The 19116-nt window shown below is 50.3% G+C and overlaps 1 protein-coding gene across 8 annotated transcripts in view; it reads right to left on the bottom strand.

The window, feature by feature from the left end:
- LOC135906092 (uncharacterized abhydrolase domain-containing protein DDB_G0269086-like) overlaps positions 1 to 19116 on the bottom strand; it is a 373257-nt gene that overhangs the window by 20751 nt on the left and 333390 nt on the right. For 7 of the 8 annotated variants that reach the window (XM_065437260.2, XM_065437261.2, XM_065437264.1 and 4 more), the window contains one exon: positions 878 to 1284. In XM_065437260.2, the coding sequence (XP_065293332.1) occupies positions 878 to 1284 (407 nt within the window). The remainder of the gene's footprint in view (positions 1 to 877; positions 1285 to 19116) is intronic. The other variant, XM_065437262.2, reaches the window with a different exon arrangement.

A 19116-nucleotide genomic window follows, 5' to 3' on the forward strand; every position in this document is an offset into this window, starting at 1 on the left:
AATAATATTAAATTGATTGATTGAAATAAAACGAAAACTTCGGTTTCCAAAAAAAAAAAGAAAGCTTCGCACACTTTTATGAACAAGCCGGTATTGCACAATCCGTCACAGACCACCACGTGGTTCACGTTCCAATGTGAAAAAAAAAAAAAAAGGGCCAGAGTCGCCAGATTTTCATCACGCAGTTTACCACACGCCGATCTTCTCCTGCACACAATGCTGCTAATCTGCCTGGCAAGAGAATCTCGTCACCACGCGTCCACGTGGCCTCCAAAGACGGCGGGGCTGCGTTTTCCCAACCAGGGTCACTGCACGTGCGCCGGTGACGTAACGCTGTGAAATCGCCGGCGCGGTGTGACGTACCTCATGAGTGGTCTATCGGATAACTTGCCCAACTGATGTCACGCGCCCCCGCTACGTATCAGGGGACGGGGTGGCTGGTTTGGGTAGGAACTTTGGCGGTATAATAGCAAGGAGCTTGATGGCGCAACCCACCGCCCCGTTCTAAAGGGGTCGCTCATAACGTCCCCGAAAACTCCTGGTAGCGGCGGCGCTGCGATCGGTGGCGACGTATCTTTAAAACCTTACAATAAATTACAAGCTTTACGCGGAACACTTATGTGTGTCGCTTAGTTATCAGAACGACCTACCCTAACAACCCAGTGCGTTTGAGCGAAAAAAATCATTTCATGAACCATTAATTGGCACGAAGGCGTTTTGAGGCACCGGTAACAAGATATGTAGACGCACAGAGGCCTCTGAACGTACTCCATACCAGTAGTCTAGTGTTTCACTTGATGTGGAAGAGCAAAGTCATATGGCTGCAACAAGTATCGGAGAATCAGTATAATTTTTTTTAAAAACGCGCTGCTCTGACCTGGACAGTCGGCGTAAGCACTACCTCGGGCTTGTTCTCTTGCACAGGTATGACTTCCTCGTAGATGTTGTCCTCCGGAACTTCGGTGTAGACTGGCTCACCGGTCTCGTGGTGTTCAGCCTTGGGCGCGTGGCCATTGACTGCCTTCTCCGGCGCGTCGTGGTGGTGTCCGTTGGTGGTGGCCGCCTTGTCGGTGTGGCCATTGGTGGCCGCCGCCAGTTGGCTCTTCTCGGCGTTCAGCGAATTGAGGATGCGCTCGGCCTCGCTGGGCGAAGCGCCCTTCTTCGGCTCGGCCGGCAGCACCACGGGGCTGTCGTCGAAGCCGATGAGCTGCTGGTCGTCCTGGTCGGCCATGTTGGCTCCGCGCTTCGGCCGAAGGTCCAGCCTCGTCGCGCTGGGCCCCGAATCTGCGAGAACGAGAGGATTTCAACGTGCGTTCCACGCACCCACATACACACGCGCGCAATTGGGGATAGCGGCAAACTGGGCGGCGCGCATGTTTCCGGTCCCCCTGTGCTTTGCCTTGTGCCGCGTTTTAAGATACTGTTTAAAGACGCAACGCCCTCACACTGTGGTGACACATGTTGGGATGGCACGCGCACGCGGCTGTGTTCACAAAAAGCAAACACTGCAGAACTGAGCAGCCGCTTATGACGTATACACAAGACATCAAGCGCCCAAAAACTCACAACGCTACAGTATGAACGAAGACAATGTGGATACATTAACAAAGGCGGAGAAAAAATGAACCTTCATGAACATTGCTGCAATTTGCGGGTTGCCGCGAAACTGATTGTAGTTTGTAGAATGAGTTTGTCGAATTAGATGAATTTAAGTTTGTAAGCCATAAGCCATAACACCGTTAGTTCAGAGTTCAAGGAAATGAAGTTCGGTGTACCCCAGGGGTCCATTCCGGATCTCCCATTTTTTTTTTATCATTTACATCAATGATATAGTATATATGCCGATTACGCCCAAGATCGTCCTCCACGCCGATGAAACGAATTTATTCTTTTTTGGTCCGAATTTCGCTGAATTAGAAACAGTGATAAATAATTGGATACATGAGTCGCTAATTTGGTTGTTTCTCAATCAACTTGAGTTAAATGTTCTTAAACCTAAGTTTATTGTTTTTAAGCCAGAGAACAAATCTGACATCACGGATATTTGTCTTTGTTTTGACACCTGCGCGATTGAGCGGGTATTGTATTTCACTTTCTAGGAGTACTTTTCGAAGAAAATTTGAATTGGACTCCTCACATAATGTACATTCGAGCATTTCCAGGCCTAACCCCATGTTTTCTAAACTCACTGGTGCCGACTTGGTTACAACGTCAGTTGTATTATTCACTCATTCATTCTAATCAATACTACCGCTTACTGACCTGGGCCATCACAAGCAAAACAAACTTAGGTAGGCTAACAGTCCTTCAAGAACAAGCTGTCCGCCACATAGAAAACCTCGGATGGCTCGATCACACAGCAGAGTTCTCCTACATAATTAGCAAATAAGCAATACAAATTAAGTTATGGCCACTTTCAGATTTCATGGAACTAAACAACTTAAAGGGACACTAAAGTGAAAAGTGATTTCTTCTGCATCAGTAAATCACCGTTCTACAACACCAAAAACACCACCCTTACAACGATAGGACGTTTGGTAAGCGAGAAAAAGCGCAAGAACGAAATACGGGTGGCGACGCCTACTTAAGTTCCCGCACCTGGGGGCTGTGACGTCATGGATTTTGATGGCATCTTCTAGGGCCTACTAAATATATATAGCGGTACAGACTGGCTACATTGTGTTCTAAAGGAACCAGATATTAAACATGCCAAGTTTCGGGAACCTTTATTCAGCCAACGCGGCCCAAATGCGAAAACAAACTTTGGAATCCCTGACGTCACGCTGACGTACCGCCGCTGGCGTTTCGGCGCGAAATTCAAATACTGATACTTGGGCCTTCATTTTCTCATCTAATATTCAAACTATTTTCTTGAAATGACTGCCTGCAGGGTTCTCAAACAATGCTTTATTAGTCTACACTGACTTATTGTTTCCCTTTAGTGTCCCTTTAAGTACCTAAACTCTACCTTTTTAAATTAATGCCCGCAAGTTCTAACTAATGTGAAACGCCTCGTCTGAAAGATATTAAATCTTATTTGCTTTCCTGTACACCTGCATAGAACACCTATGACCTCAAGAACCATGTGCTTAACGATGGTTGCAAAAAGACTTATTTCTTTTTGTGTTATTTATTGCCACTAATTTTCCTGTATAAGCTTTTTTTCTTCTTTTTTTCGTACAATGCGTAGAATGTTCAAGCTGCTGCTGAGCAGTGCATGGGTGATTCGGACATTGTCAGGCATTCTTTTCTGCCTTTGGCCGTACCTGCCCCTGACCAGTAATGCGCCATAAAGAATAAATGAAATGAATAATTTGGCATCCCGGTGCGTACTGCTAGCCTCCTGGACAGCTTATATATATGACAGAGCGACCGCCCCAAGAAGGCATTGGCTCTGCCCGCGTTAGATATAGCCTTAACCAGGCCAAATGTTACAGCGAAGCTGTATGTATAGCTACCCTGCGGCGGTGGTCAATGCCCGTCCGTTTGTGCGTCGCGTCAACACGAGAAAATTCTTGTCTCTAGTTTCTTGCAAATGCTCTCTGGCTCTCAATGTAATGTAGGTATTGTGGAAAAAAATCATACCGAAATTGGCCGCTAAGGCGGCTCTATCATTACGCCGAGTTTCATTTACTTGTCATAATTAGTTCACAGTGAAGTTATAAACGTTACAGAATTCCCGTCTGCTGTCAATACACGGCCGTCCACGAAGGGAGTATGGTTACAGAAAACGGCTGTAACTCTTGTTTTATGGAAACTATCCCGAAACAAATCATACTGAAATTGGCCGCTAAGACAACTCTAACATTACGCCGAGTTTCATCAACTATTCATAATTACGTAGTTCACGATGAAGTTGTAAATATTATGCGTAAATATTCCTGTGTGCGCGTGACACCGTGCTGGTTAATTTAGTTAAAACACGTTGGCGGGCTAGTCAATTTGTATCCACGACAGAATGGGTAAGCGCGACTGAACAAGGACGTAGAAACAAGTATAGACACGCAAAGACAGCGCTGTCTCTGTGTGTCTTTCTTTCTGCGTCCTCGTTGAGTCACGCTTACGCATTCGATCATTGCTAATTTAGTTAGTAAGCGAATGTTTACAATTTCATACGGCCGATAAAACTGCTATCCTTACTTCGTGCAGCTATCTATTAATGTGATATCGCAATCGGTGCTTCGCCTTTCCGGCGGAACTATACTGATATCTTTCTTTAGCGCACCAGCAATCGCTGACTACAGGCACGTGCAAATCCTCTTCAGCACGGCACAGGATGGCGTTAATATGTGTGCGTGCGTGAATTAAGCAATCCACCTGCACACGAAGAGGCGCACGCGAACTGCGCAAGAGTTCGCGAAACTGCGTCACGTGGCCACATACGAGTCGGCACAGCGCATGTAGGCATGGTGCAACGATGTCGATCAGAAAACTCTCAAGTGTATACGACAGAGCAGCGGCTCGGCTGATCTCACACCGCGTGCTCAAAACTGCGCGATAAAAGCACGCCGCACAATGCGCGCGACGCCTTTTGTTCCGTTCTACGCGCGCTGTGTTCACAAACGACGGCGTTCGCCCGCACGCACGCCGGGTGAGAAGCGGAAGCCATCATCAGCGAAAAATGTCCGAGCATGCGCGGTTGCCAGCACGCGGCCCACCAGCAAAGAGGCGGGGTTTGCGGCGGCCTAATTTCGCGACCAGAGAGGAACGGCGAAACGCCGCGGCTGCAGCACGGGGCCCGCTCGGAGCACGGCGCGAGAGGGCGGACACGGGGTCGCCGGACGTAATGTGGCCGGCTGTGTAGGTGTGCCTGTATGTGTGTGTATATACACACGACACTTCCTCGCCACCTCACAGATGCCAGAATTATACCTGTGAAGAGTACGGGTCAGTATATCTGCCGAGAACTGCACAACAGTAACCAACATATCGCGACAGGCCGCTAGCATCGACAGCCTCAAGCAAGAAACGAAGCACGCATCGCCCTGCGCTTGGTTCACATGCCAAGCCTACGAAGGCTCGCTGCCAAGGCCATAAAGCTGCCTTCTGCCTAAGATCCAAGAAATAATGTGCTTTAAGAAAACGCCTGTTACGCCTCATTGAGTTGGAAAACGTTATGCAGCTGAATGCAGTATAGCTGGTAGCGCCACGTCTTCCGAGCACCAGACTTCTTTGTTTCTATTTCCGCTACAGATAATAATACTATGCCACAACGCCTACGCGAAACATTGCGACCACTAAAAGCGAGTAACGGATGTGGATCACGTAGTTCGCCGTTAATTCTTCAGCTGTGATCATCACCGTCACTCGTATATCAATTGGCGGCTATAGCAGTTACTGTCGACTACATCGTACACTGAAGGTGCTTGATATCAGCCCGCATGTAACGATGTAACGCCCGGCTTTTCGACTACTCGGTCATCGGTATTAGCAGATTGCACTCTGATTGCAGATTTCCTAGCCTTGTCAGTGGTGTACATCGAGATTGAACGCGTGAAATGAGAAATCATTTGCGTGCGAAAGTTGGCCGCATATTCGGAACAGTTGCTAAGATTGCGTACCACAATACGAGGCACAGACACGTACTCTGGCAGCACGGCACGGCGCACTTTCTCATGACGTCATCGCGGCTTGCACGACAGCACCCATACGGTCTCGCGCGCGGCCCAATGTGACGCGGCGGTGCGGCCGCGTCGCATTGTTTGGGCGGCTGCACGCACTCGCGAATCTGTTCCGTGCACGGTGTCGTGCTGGAAAGATGCAGCGCTGCCAGTGGGCAGCTGAAAGTGGTGTCGCCGAGTTGAGGCGCTGCCTATCGTATGTCTCGCTCGCAAACATTTACTGAGAGCACCGAAATGCCAACAACAGTGCTGGTGTCCGGGTGCGTACTGGCCTGCGAGTTCCAGCATTCCCCGAAGTGGCGCGCGTTAGTAAAGGAGCAACGCATATCGGCAGTAGTCATGTACTCATTGACCACGCGAATGTCTGTCGACTTTTTCAGCGAAGCTTTGCTTGCCTCTACTCCGGAGTGTGTCACTCGTCGTCGTTTGCTCGCCGGATATAATTGTGGATATTTACAGGCAGCTTGGACCACTGGGTGTGTGCTGGCTTGCTCAGTATATAGGCGACGCCGTCCGATGGCTACGTGCTCGAATAGACAACTCGCTGGCGGATGCATTTAATTATTGTGGACAACTTGTATGACTGGCTGCGGCGCACAATGAGTACGTGCCCATACTTGGCTCCAGAACGGATGTGCTTACTGTGACACAGGGGGCCTCAAAGGGATTTAGATGCGCGTCGCACTTCTCTGCTCATAAGCCTTTCATCGACGCTCGTCCCTCGAAAAGCACATCTCATTCGTCTTCATGACGCTGACAGCTTACGAGGCTGTCATACTCGTGTCATTCACTATACTGCTGCTATACTTCGCTAACTCAAACAAGCCTAGCGTCATTTAGATTCCAACACTGCGTTCGATCGCTATGATTTTTTGGCAAGCAATTTGCCTACATCCAGCAGCCATGCCTACGTATACGAGGCGGACCCAGAATAAAACCGGGTATTATCACGGGGCTCTTTGTAATTGCATTGCCGTTTTCTCTCGCTAGGTGGGCGACTGCTCGACTGTAACAGCGACTCTATACCAGAAACAGGTACACTATATAAAATAGAATTGCCATTCACCACAGGGTGGCGCGAAGCTAAAAAAAAATCCCATATGGATTTTCTCCTCGTGAGGGGCCATAGTAGGACTCGGGCCTGCCAGATCATAACTGAGCAGAGTCTCATTAAAGTTGTTGCCACCACCACCACCGGAAAGAAATATTCGTCATTGAACAAAAATTACTCTACGTCGGGGGATCGAACCCAAGGCTCTAGCCACAAAGCCAGCAGATCACAAAGCGATGCCAAATTTATCGTCAACTCACAGTGCAGGGTTACTGAATATGGAAAGCGTGTTCTGCGGAAATACGCAAGGTGGGTGAAATCTGGGGAAAGTTTTAGGATCGCCGCACACCTGGCATCGCAGTGCTTGCTTATCATACACATATGCATCATCGGCGAACTTGCAATGCATGCAGACTTTTTCAAGCTGCACTATAATTTACGAGATAACGGTGTTGTCGTCGGAAGATTACTGCATCGTACTGGTACAACAGCACAAACAGACACCCTACCTGTCGGTACTAGAACATCACAATCGCCGCATCGCGCAAGAAAGCACGTACGCCCGGCTCACTTTACGCGAAAGGCCGAGCGATCGGCGCATGAAGCCGTTCCTGCAGAAATATTGAGAAAGCGTTGAAGTCCGTACACTTCGCTTTGCCACAACTGGAACCACTGCTTGGGCAACGTACGCCGGTAAAACCAGCTGTCACGGCCTATGTATAAAGCACAACGCACGCAGCCACCGTGAGCCCGCACAGATGCAAACACGAGGCTTTGGCAAAACGGAACCACCACCGCCGCATCCAGTTCGAAGTACCGTCAGCCTGTTGCGCGCAGTGGAGTAACCTGCAAGGTAGCACGTGCTCGAAGTCAATGCGCGCGGCAGCGCGTGACGCACAAGAAGCTCTACGACGCAGAACTGCGGTCTGTTTCGTCTGCGACTGATGCGAGCACAGTGAAGACCATCATCAGCTGGTCTCTCCGCAATAAGAGCGATCGCCGGCTCTACACTAATCGCTCTTTCTACGTTAGGCTACAACGGCTCAACGGCGGCTTGGTATTTAGCGTCTGTGTCGTCTCTCATCGTTCGAGTTGTCCGCGCTGTCGTGGTTTATTCGTTCTTTCATGCGGCGTCACTACACTTTTACCCCACGTGACGTCGTCAAGTTGAAGACTTCACGGCGACAAAGGGCACTAGGCATATCGAATGTGTATTTCGTGCTTGAGATGTGTCAAGCCAGAGAAAAAGTGCATATGAAACTACAGCACTTAGCAACTGCGGTGTAGGCACTGGAATAGTCATTCTACGTGACGTGATATGGACTCGCCTGACAAAGTTTTGGCTGTAAAACGCGAATAACGCGCCTTGTGTTTGCTATCGCACGAGACATTCGTCTACTGAAACGCCGCAGGACCATTGCCGACAAAAGAAAGCAGGGAGGGAAAGGAACTGTTTGGACGGCGGCGAACGCACGGCCGGCGTCTGCGCCGACAGGATCCCGCTGTGGGCGCGGGGTACCTTTCGACACACTGCGACGTAGCGCAGCCGCCGGGACGGGAAGAAGACGCGACCGTCGGGGGAGGGGGGGGGGGACGGCAAGGAACCGGTTCCCTTCCGACAGGATCACAGCGGCGACGATGACCTCTGGCTGGCGAAGGCCCCGCCGGGGCACCCCGCCGAGGAGCGCACTCTCGTGCCATTGGCCGCACCTACCGTCCCGACGCATGCACGAAGAAAGTGGTTGAGATGACGTCCGGCCGTTGCTGGCTCGATTGCTTCATCAAGAGTGAAACTTGAGCGGAAGGAGGGCCCCTGCAAATTATTCGCCCCTTTCTTTACACAAAGACGTCTCTAACGTAAAAACTGTTAAAAAGCAGTGACGGACTCTCATTCAAAAGTGAATAAGTGCAGGCCGCTTGGCGTATCATGGTCGAGAATTCCCTGTCCTCTCTGTTAGCACGCAGCTCTTAAGCACCCGTTCCTGCGTTGAGGGTCGGCGTGCCTCAAGCGGCGTGACCGAGCGTACAAGCACAGCGAAAGAGAGCGAACGCGAAGCGCACGGGGGAAGGGGAATTCGCCGAGAGGGAAGAGAGCGCGAGGAGGAAAGCAGACGTAGCATCCAACTTGAAGCATCATCCCCAGATGGCTCTCACGTCCGCGCAGGGCTGCTTGGTTGCTGCGGTAAAGCTAGGGAAACGATGGAGCATGTTTTATTAGAATGTGAAGATGTTTGCCCAGCGGCCGATTTAGGCACCACTGGCCTCCTTGAGGCCCTTGGGTTCAGCGAGGGCAGGGGCAAGGTAAACATGTCCACAGTAGAGATTGGTAAGAGGCGACTGGAAGATTGGTGGAAGTAGGGAAACGACAAAAAACGGACACGTACAAAAACAAAGATCACAATAGGGGTCAGAAAATTCGCTATGGGAATTCATCGCGTTTTTTTTTTTTTTTAACCTAGGTAGGACATTATGCAGTATAATAGCAAGAGCTTGGTGGCGCAACCCACCGCCCCGTTCGAAAGGGGACACTCATAACATCCATCCATCATTCCATCTATCCAGCGGAAGCAAAATGCTACAATAATTAAACACAGAGCACTAGCTTCGGGGACACAATAAGTATGAGGTGGTGCATGTAATCTGGAAAGGAGTAATGGTGTAAGCGCTAACGTTCGCAAATTCCATTCTATGCTAAATATCGGATATCTTGTCGGGGTTGGAAGTTAACCAAAGATCGGTAGGCCGGTTGGCTGTGGGAGCCCACGGTAAAACCACAAATGAGGCAGTGCAGGGAGACATGGGTTGGGCCTCTTTTTAAGTCAGAGAAGCACTAAGGAAAATTAGTCTTGAAGGAAGACTCGGGAACATGAACGAAAATAAATGGGCAGCAAAAGTGCACAACTACCTGTACTTGAAAAGTGTGGACACAGAATGGAGGAAGATGTCAAGAAAGTTGGCAACCAAGCACACGGTAACTGACACTGTAAATAGACAACCAGGAGTCAGCAAAAAGAAAGTTAAAGAAACAGAGACAGTTAAGTGGATGCAAATAGAAACAAAACCGCCATGGAGATTTACAAGAGTGGGAAGAAGAGGAAATCTGCACGCTAACGCAAAGGGCAGTACCCTCCTATTTGAGGCTCGAGCCGGTTGTCTAAGGACAAAAACATGCCGGAGCAAATATTCGGAGCTATATGAGGCGTGTGTGCAGGCTGCAGCAAAAATCTAGAGACCGCTTAGCACATCCTAATTTAATGCGAAGGGGTTCACCCAGTGAGAACCGTATACGTAACGTACACCTTCCAGAAGCGCTTGGGCTTCAAGTTGACGAAGGTGTTTCCCAATCAGCAATTGAGATAAGCAATAGGCGTTCGGAGTACTTGTGGGGAAAAAAAAGCAGGGATGAGATTGATACGGCCGGAACTCTTACAGAAATACAATGGTCGTTTGATAAGTATGGTAAAAATACAAGAGATGGCGCTACAATTCTGCTTTTTTTTTCTAGGTGACGCGCGAGAAACACCCATAATATGGCGGCAGAACTTGTTTACGCTAGTACCGACAGTTTGTAAGATTCTGCCAGCCATTGGCACTAAGCTGTGTGGTGATTCCCGCCAAAATAGAAAAAAGATAAATTTCGAACAGTGATCAAACATTTTTATTTTAAACACTGGACAGCTGCCCAAATTAAAACAGATTCGAGCGAAGTTCATGGAGACTCTGCACCATCACTGATGACCATTTTACTACTGGATAAATGTATGAATTCAAACGTGGCCGAACTTCGACGCAAGATGAAGCACGTCCTGGGTGTCCATTGGAGGTCACCAGGCGCACCAGAAATGGCACCGAAAATTCATGGAATTGTTATAGAAAAGCGCCGAGTGAAGCTACGTGAGATATCTGAAATTGTAGGCATCTCGACAGAGGGAGTTCACAATATTCCTCATGATAAATTGCAGATGAAGAAGGTCTGAGCACATTGAGTGCCACGGCTGCTGACGATCGTCCAAAGGCGCCCGAGGGCAGACATCTCGAAGCAGTGTTTATCGGTGCTTTATAGCAATTCGCAGGACTTTTGGCGTTGATTTGCGACAGCTGACGAGACGTGGATACACCTTTACACACCTTAGTCTAAACAGCAGCCAAATCAATGGATTAGGCCTGATGAAGGTTCTCCGAAAAATGCAAAGACTGTTTGTTCAGCCGGAAAGGTGATGGCGACTGTCTTTTGGAATCCACGAGGAATAATCTTTGTAGACTACTTACACAATAGCAAAACTGTAACAGGGCCATATTAAGCAACGCTCCTAGATCAACTGAAAAGAGAATTGCGCACTAAACGACCTGGGTTAGCACGGGAAAAGCTCCTCTTCTTTCACCAAGACAATGCTCTGCCCCACAAATCGCTTGTTGCAATGGCCAAATTGCCCAAGTGTACGAACTTGCACCGCTGCACCACGATTACGGCTTTGTGGTGCCGTAGCGCTCGTCACCCGTTTCGTGACAGAGCGTTGGTAGCGAAGACTCCGAGCCTGGCGTCGATGAGAATAACAAAAGGGACTTTATACATTATATACAGGTTATCATACAGGACATGAACGGGTCGGCACTGGGGCCGAGTGCTCACAACAAACGCGACTGTTCTCGCACGACGACGTCCGGCGAAAACGCGTGACACATCTCACCCCAGTCGGGAGCGACACTGTCTCCCGGTGGGTCGGCGGATCCTGTTTTTCAGGCAGCGCGTCGCTGCTTTTATAATCCCCGAGGAACCATTGTCACTCAAACGGCCCAATACAAAGTCAGCACACGACGGTCGTCCGAGGGGTCCAACCAGCGACCGCGCTGGCCACCCGGTTCAAAGTTCGCGCGCGCGGAGACCTCCATGCAAAAGGAGGTGCGGCGCCGGGCTGTCTGGCACACGCCGACACGTCCGAACACGCTGCTCGCCGAGGCTTCTCCCGCAGGACACCGCTGCCTGACGGCTCAGCATCTTGCCTTGTGAAGGGAGAATTCGGGCGCTCGCAGGATAGATTCTGCATCTTGCAGATTCGGAATCCGGGCTTGTGGTAATGGCACAACAGCATCCCCGCCCTCAGATAAGGCGCTGGGAAGACGAGCTGCCTCCACGTGGCTCGGATGCCAGGCGCGCACGTTCGTCAGGCTCGTCCAAGTTCACGTCCAGTGTCGGGACGCCAGGTAACTTCACGTGCCCAGGTCCGACTCGCCAGGACAGGAGCTCTGCTCACCGCGTCGTCGCCAAGGCACCTTGACCAGCTCCGCTCGGGTCGTTCCTAAGACCTTGCTTCTCGCCACTGGTCCCGCTTGGTCGTTCTGCAGCTTGCAAAACCGACCAGCAAAAGGCAACACCCAACACGAACAAGTGCCCTCTGTCTCCCGTCAAACACCAGACAAGGCCATAATCCAAATCAACCTAACTAAATCGCTATCCCCTTTTGCTCCCGCTGCAACAAGAGGCAGGTGTACGATCTAGCACACAAGGCTCAAACAATCAGTTTTCAAATTAACAACGCAACAAAATAGAAACAATTATTAATCAGCAATAATAATTACAAATAGAATGGTCCCCTTGAAATCACTTGGACCGAAAACATACCACTGAGGAAGCAAATGAGGTCATTCATTTTTCCCGGCGATATTTTCGCGGAATCCGAAGCTGCTTACATTTGCGACCCTGCTTATCCGTGTAGCGGCGGTACAATAAGCCAGATTCCTTGCCAAATGAAACCCTCTTTTTTTTTCACTCCCCGTTTGACGCTCTTCCTCAGATCGGCTAGTGAACAATCTTCCTGTTGCTCGCGAATCCGAGTTTCTCTTTCAACCGCAGCCTGCTCCTGCCAGCTGGCGGAAACCGGAGCGAGTGTGGAGCCCGCGTCGCCTAATTGCGGCGTCGCGTCTATATCGCGGCTAGCACTGCACGTGTCACTCCCACTCACCTCGAGAACCCGCTCGCCTAGGCCAGCCTCCGAGCTCTGCCTCTCCCGTGACTGCTCGCCACTCAAGTTACCTTGATCAGTCCATGTGCCGTACCGCCTTTCGCTCACCGACGCTAAGTCAAGTTCCCTCGACAGCGGGCGCGCTTTGGATCGCGTGGGGGCCATGTACGCCACGTCGGCAAAGAATGATTTGCCCTGATCCCTCAGCAGCTGCTCCGAGTTATTTGAGAAGAGGTAGGAAAATTGCTCTGGGAGGGCGGCTGACACAGCGGCTTCGGTGTTAAGTTTCCCAAACTCTCCTTCAATGATAACCGTTGCGATCGGTAAACAGACACTCTCCTTCTCGGCCACTTGCCGTATCCTAACGCACTCTCCCGTAAAATCACTCGAGGAGACGAAAGACGGGTGAACAACGTCCATAGTTGCTGCAGAGTCCCGCAGTGCTCGGCACTTCTTGCCGTTTACCTTAATTTCCTGCACATAGGGCTCCAATAGACGTATGTTTTTGTGAGTTTCCTGTATCGTTGCAAAAGCAATTCTCTCTGGGCAGCTTGCAGCGATGTGCCCTTGCTTTTTGCAATTGTAGCAGGTTAACGGTTTCCGTTTTTCAAAAGAACGCGTCATTTCGTTTCGCTGTTTCGGACCATCGTCATCATTCTGAGATGCATTCTGTCCTTCCCTTACAGTTTCTTTGGTAAGGGATTCGTCGTCCCGAAACTCGCGACGCGTGATTTGCTTCCGTTCGTCGGGCTTCCCGGAAAACCAATCTCTCCTATCAGCTTTTTCTACGCGCACTGCCTTGCTGTGCAAGCTGCGGCGTGTGTAATACTCTTCCGCTAACTCTGCTGCCTTGTTTAGCTTAACATCCTTTAGCCTATCTTGCAGCCAGAGCCGGACATCCTCATCAATGCAACGGTAGAACTGCTCCAACGCGATGCATTCGACAATTTTGTCGCGGTCGTCGTAAACCTCTTCGCCCTTCAGCCATTCCACCAAGTCGGCTTTTAGACGAAACGCGAAGTCAACATTCGACTCCTTGCCCTTTTTTGCATACCGGAACCTCTGCCGGAAAGCTTCGGGCGACAATTTGTACTTCGCAGTAGCGCTTCCTTCACATCACTGTAGCTCTCAAACGCCTCTTTCGATAAGCAAGCTATTACGTCTGATGCCTCCCCAGGAAGCAAGGCTAACAGATTCTGTGCCCAGAGGGATCGCTCAATGCTATTCCGTTCGCACACGTGCTCAAATTTCACGAGGTATTTGGCCATATCCTCTCCGACGACAAAGGGTGGAAGTTGATCGCGTATTCTAGGAACATTAGAAGTGAGACCAGGCGCCGGCGAGTTATTTCGGATCTCCAACTCTTTCATTTTAAGCTCATGCTCGCGCCGTTCCCTCTCTCTCCTATCCTCTCTTTCCTCCTCGCGACGTTCCTTTTCTCTCCTTTCCTCCCTTTCCTCGTCGCGACGTTCATTGATACCCGCCAAGGCCTCTGCGGCTTCCTCAGCCGTTACGTCCCCAGTCCTCATGACCTCAAGGATCGCATTCTTTCTTTTAGTTGAGCCCAACTCAATGCCCAACTCCTCATAAATTTCGAGAAGTTCCTTCACCTTGTACTTCTCCATCGTTCACACTGTCCTCCTGCTGTTTACCCTTTTTGAATATACCTGCCGTACGCTACTATAATGCTACTAATAAGACATATGCAAGTATTTCACACACTGCCCTGTTTACCCCCTCAGCATCCCCTGGTTTTCAAAACACTCTTACTAGGCTTGAAACACACAAGGTTATCACAATGCAACACCAAATCCTTCCCTAAGCTACTATAACCTGTGTCAGAGAAAGTCTGGTGTTTGAGGTAAACTTCAGGCACTCACCGCGCCGAGGTAGCTGATGCCGGTCAATCCCGTAGCTGCCATCCAGTGTTACGAACTTGCACCGCTGCACCACGATTACGGCTTTGTGGTCCCGTAGCGCTCGTCACCCGTTTCGTGACAGAGCGTTGGTAGCGAAGACTCCGAGCCTGGCGTCGATGAGAATAACAAAAGGGACTTTATACATTATATACAGGTTATCATACAGGACATGAACGGGTCGGCACTGGGGCCGAGTGCTCACAATAAACGCGACTGTTCTCGCACGACGACGTCCGGCGAAAACGCGTGACACATCTCACCCCAGTCGGGAGCGACACTGTCTCCCGGTGGGTCGGCGGATCCTGTTTTTCAGGCAGCGCGTCGCTGCTTTTATAATCCCCGAGGAACCATTGTCACTCAAACGGCCCAATACAAAGTCAGCACACGACGGTCGTCCGAGGGGTCCAACCAGCGACCGCGCTGGCCACCCGGTTCAAAGTTCGCGCGCGCGGAGACCTCCATGCAAAAGGAGGTGCGGCGCCGGGCTGTCTGGCACACGCCGACACGTCCGAACACGCTGCTCGCCGAGGCTTCTCCCGCAGGACACCGCTGCCTGACGGCTCAGCATCTTGCCTTGTGAAGGGAGAATTAGGGCGCTCGCAGGATAGATTCTGCATCTTGCAGATTCGGAATCCGGGCTTGTGGTAATGGCACAACACCGAGTACCCTTCGAGGTTGTGCCTGATCCACGCTATTCTCCGGATTTGGCCCCATGCGACTTTTTCTTCTTTCTAAACCTGAAGAATTGGCTAAGTTAAAATAAATTTTCTTGAGATAAAAAGGTTATCTCAGTGGTAAATGACTACTTCAATGGCCTGGAGCCATGCTTTCTTTTTCTGAGGCGACTTAAAAATTGGAGCACCACTGGAAGAAGTGTGTGGAGCTGGAAGGGAACTATGCTGAAAAATAAAACATTGTTTTCTGCAAACATGGTATATTTAATTCCTTTTACCACACTTATCAAACGACTCTCGTAGCTAGCGGCAAGGGGTAGATTTTGAAGGAGTGAGTGAGTAAATTAAGTTATTGGAAAACAAGTTATTGACGGGTGACCTTGTGGTTAGGCAGCCACGAGCCCCTGGGCCCGGGCGACTTCTTCAGCCCTCTTGATGACCTTGGCCTGCAGGTCAAGGTCAGAGCTGAGCAACACGTCCTCCCACGGCTCAGTATTAGTTAGTTCGTGATTTGTGTGATTTTCCGCTGTGCACGACCACATAATGTGGAGGAGGAATAAACCTTTATTGTAGAACTCCCACGAAGGGACGTCGAGGGCTTGCCTCGCCGCCGCCTCGCGGGCGCGCTGGGTCGCTATAGGTTTGGGCGTCGAGGGCGGAGCTCCGCAGAGCCTCATGCAACCTCGACGAGAGTGTCGTGGTGTTAGTCTGGGTGTACTGTGCTGGGCACTCCCATAGCATATGCGGAAGCGTAGCCGGGTGAATTCCACAGTTGGGGGTAGTGTAGACATCCGGAAATATAAGGTGGAGGCGGGCGGGTGAAGGGTACGTGTTTGTTTGTAGTAGACGCAGGGTGGTAGCCTGTGCCCGGCTGAACTTTGGGTGAGGCGGTGGGAAGATTCGGCGACTGAGGTAAAAGGCCTTAACGAGATCGTTGTAAGTTGTCAGACTGTCCCTGGTGTCCAACTCATCTCCAGTGACTCCGGCGCGGTTGACTAGGCCTCGCGCAATGGAGTGGGTGACCTCGTTGAGATTGGGGAGGTGTGGGTGGACAGGGCCCGCATGGGCCGGGATCCATGTTAGCGAGATTATGCTGTCTTTAGAGTGTGGTGCCTGGCAGAGGATGCGAAGAGCTTGGGGAGAAATGCGGCCTTTGCTGAAGTTACTAATAGCTGAGCGAGAGTCACGCACTATGGTGTGACAGGTGGGATCTAAAGTGACCAGGCCGATGGCTACTTCTTCAGCCGTCTCGGCAGTGGGGGTAGTGACGCTGCAGGCGTGGTGTAGGACTCCATCGCGTGTGGCGACGGCCACAAATCGTGTGCCATCTGCTCCACATAATAATAATAATAATAATAATAATAATAATAATAATAATAATAATAATAATAATGCCTTTATTTTCCATCCCAAGTGGAGAAGATCCGCTTTTTTCTTACGATGGCTACTTGTATTAAGATATTGGTCCGGGTAGTAGTAGTAGTGATAGGCTACGGGGTTGCATGGGGTAGGTACGTGTTCTTCTGAAGTCGCCTCCAAGCTGCTACTTGTCGCTTGTTAAGCGATTTGTGTGCTGGCGGGTACACTGCCTGGCTAACCTGTAGTGCTGAGTTATTTCCTGGTAACTGACCATGCGATCCCTCTCTGATCTTAGCGTGAGCCGTCGTGGTGCTCGGTTGGCGAAATATCGGAGATTAAGGAGACGCATACAAAAAATGCTAGATAAAGAAAGATGTACAGCATACCTGACTAAATCAAGCAGGCTAGGTGACTATTTGTCACCGCCCCGTTTCGAAGGGGATGCCATTAAATCATCATCATCATCATAACATCAACCGCGGTACCGGCCGTGCGGAGGAAAGGAATTGTAAGTTTTATCCGAAGGCGAAGCACTGAAAGCGACAGCATCGTTTAGCGTTGCACCGAAGGCATCTCGGGAGACTGGCGTGATGAGCGTGACAGCAGCGTTGCAGGGGTCGCCCCTCGATGGCGGACGATAGAGTCACTGTATTGGCTCTCGCAAAAAGCGCTGTATATGGCCATATACAGCAACTCTATAGCGCACGAGGTGGGAATAACGAAACACGGACAGACGCTGCTCGGCGCCGTCGGCGCTCTGCGCGTTTCAGCTTGACCTTGGTTGAGCTTGAAGGTCAGGTGCGCGGAACCAGGCGTCGTCTGGGTTTGTACCGGGAGCAGTATACCACCGCTCTAGAAAAGAACCAGAAGGCTCGCGTTCGCGCATAGCGCTCGCGGCAAGCGTTTCCCGGTAAAGTTGCATAAGCTGCAGTTGCCGGGGAGCGGCAACTGTGTGGCCGGTCTATTATATCTATTATATGTAGCCGCACGTTGTGGCTCTGACAGTCGGTGCGGTGATCTGTGCTACTCCTCCATATGTCGCGAAATGAAAACACTTACACAGCTGCGCTAAAATTTCGCATTAGGGAATATTGCGAGAGTCGGTTTTCTTTCTTTTTTTTTACAGCATTATGAATCCCTCTCGAAAAGGTTTTCCACTCAATTCATGATGAAGAAGATGATGATGATTATGTGTGGCTCTACCCGAGTAGACAGCTGTACAGCTTCCTCAGTTGTTGCATGTGTGCACCTATAGTGGATGTCACTTTTCCGAGGCAGTCGACGTGTCCTGGTGACGTGTCCTGTGGGACAAATGGCGACGCGTCTTCTCTCTATATGAAGCCAGCTATTTCTGCAGTGAATTTCACAGCTAATAAGGAAGCCCGGCAAAATGTGTCGTACAAGAGCAGTGAAAGAGCACGTTCGCACTTGGCGCTAAGACGATGACAGTGCATGCAAGCACGCATACTTGCACGCAAACAACTTCACGAGCTAATACGGGGCTGTCACTACCAAATTATGAAATAACATTTCGTAAACCAGCACGAAATCCTGAAATATTGGCTACATTGCACATAACAGGAAAAGTCGGAGTCTGAACTGGTGTGAACGAGTTCCTTGGTTCTTATCTTTCGAGCGAGCGACCAACGGGCACGCCGCCGCGTTTCATGATGAGCAACAACAATCGGGGGAGCTCCACGTTCATGGGGCGACCATCATGGTTATGTATTTGTACACTTATGCATAAGAACGCCTGCGGTTCAGTGAGTGGCCCAAGTGCGCCGCCACGGCGGCGAGTATATATAGCGTTGTTTAAGTTGTATGCACCGAACATAGTGGACGAGGAAGACCACCGTGTAGCTAGATGGGTGTAGGCCGCTCTGGGTTCGGCTGCCGTCAGCGTCAAGTTGGCTTCCACTCTCATCTCCTCCTTGCTCTTGTGGAGATTACTGAGAATTACGACCCCATATTTCGACAGGTCAGTTAAAGACACTTAATTTCTATTATGCTTAATTCAATGGCTTCGATTGTTTCCTTCGCTGATGTTGCTTATCATCTTTGCCCCAGTGATATCCAAATGAATGACACAAATTATTAACCTACTATTGGCGCCTACCATCGCGAATTTTCGCTTTTGTAGCACATAAACGTGTCACGCGTTTCAGACGGCCCAAGGCGTACTCCCCGTAGGCCGGTCGTGTATTACAGCATGTCATTGATGTGCACGAAGTGAGCGCGACTTTTCGAAGGCGCCTGCAGAGACCGCTACCACTTGTTTGCGGTCGGGAAGCGGTCCGCCTTTCTCTTGACTCAAAGTCGAATGGCGAACAAGAATTAAAAAGAAAATGAAAATTACGCTTGTTAGCTCGTCACATCCGGTGTCAGTAAAGCGCTCAGGATGCTTGGACGAGGCCACGGTATATCGGCCACGTCTTTTCTATCTCTCTCTCTCTAATGCGGAGAAGCCACACGCGTCCGAACGAAACGCGAGCGGCGCAGTTCGTGTACAGACGGCGCGGAAAGCGGCCGTGC

The sequence above is a fragment of the Dermacentor albipictus genome, chromosome 9 (assembly GCF_038994185.2).
Source record: "Dermacentor albipictus isolate Rhodes 1998 colony chromosome 9, USDA_Dalb.pri_finalv2, whole genome shotgun sequence".
NCBI classification, from domain to species: Eukaryota; Metazoa; Arthropoda; class Arachnida; order Ixodida; family Ixodidae; genus Dermacentor; species Dermacentor albipictus.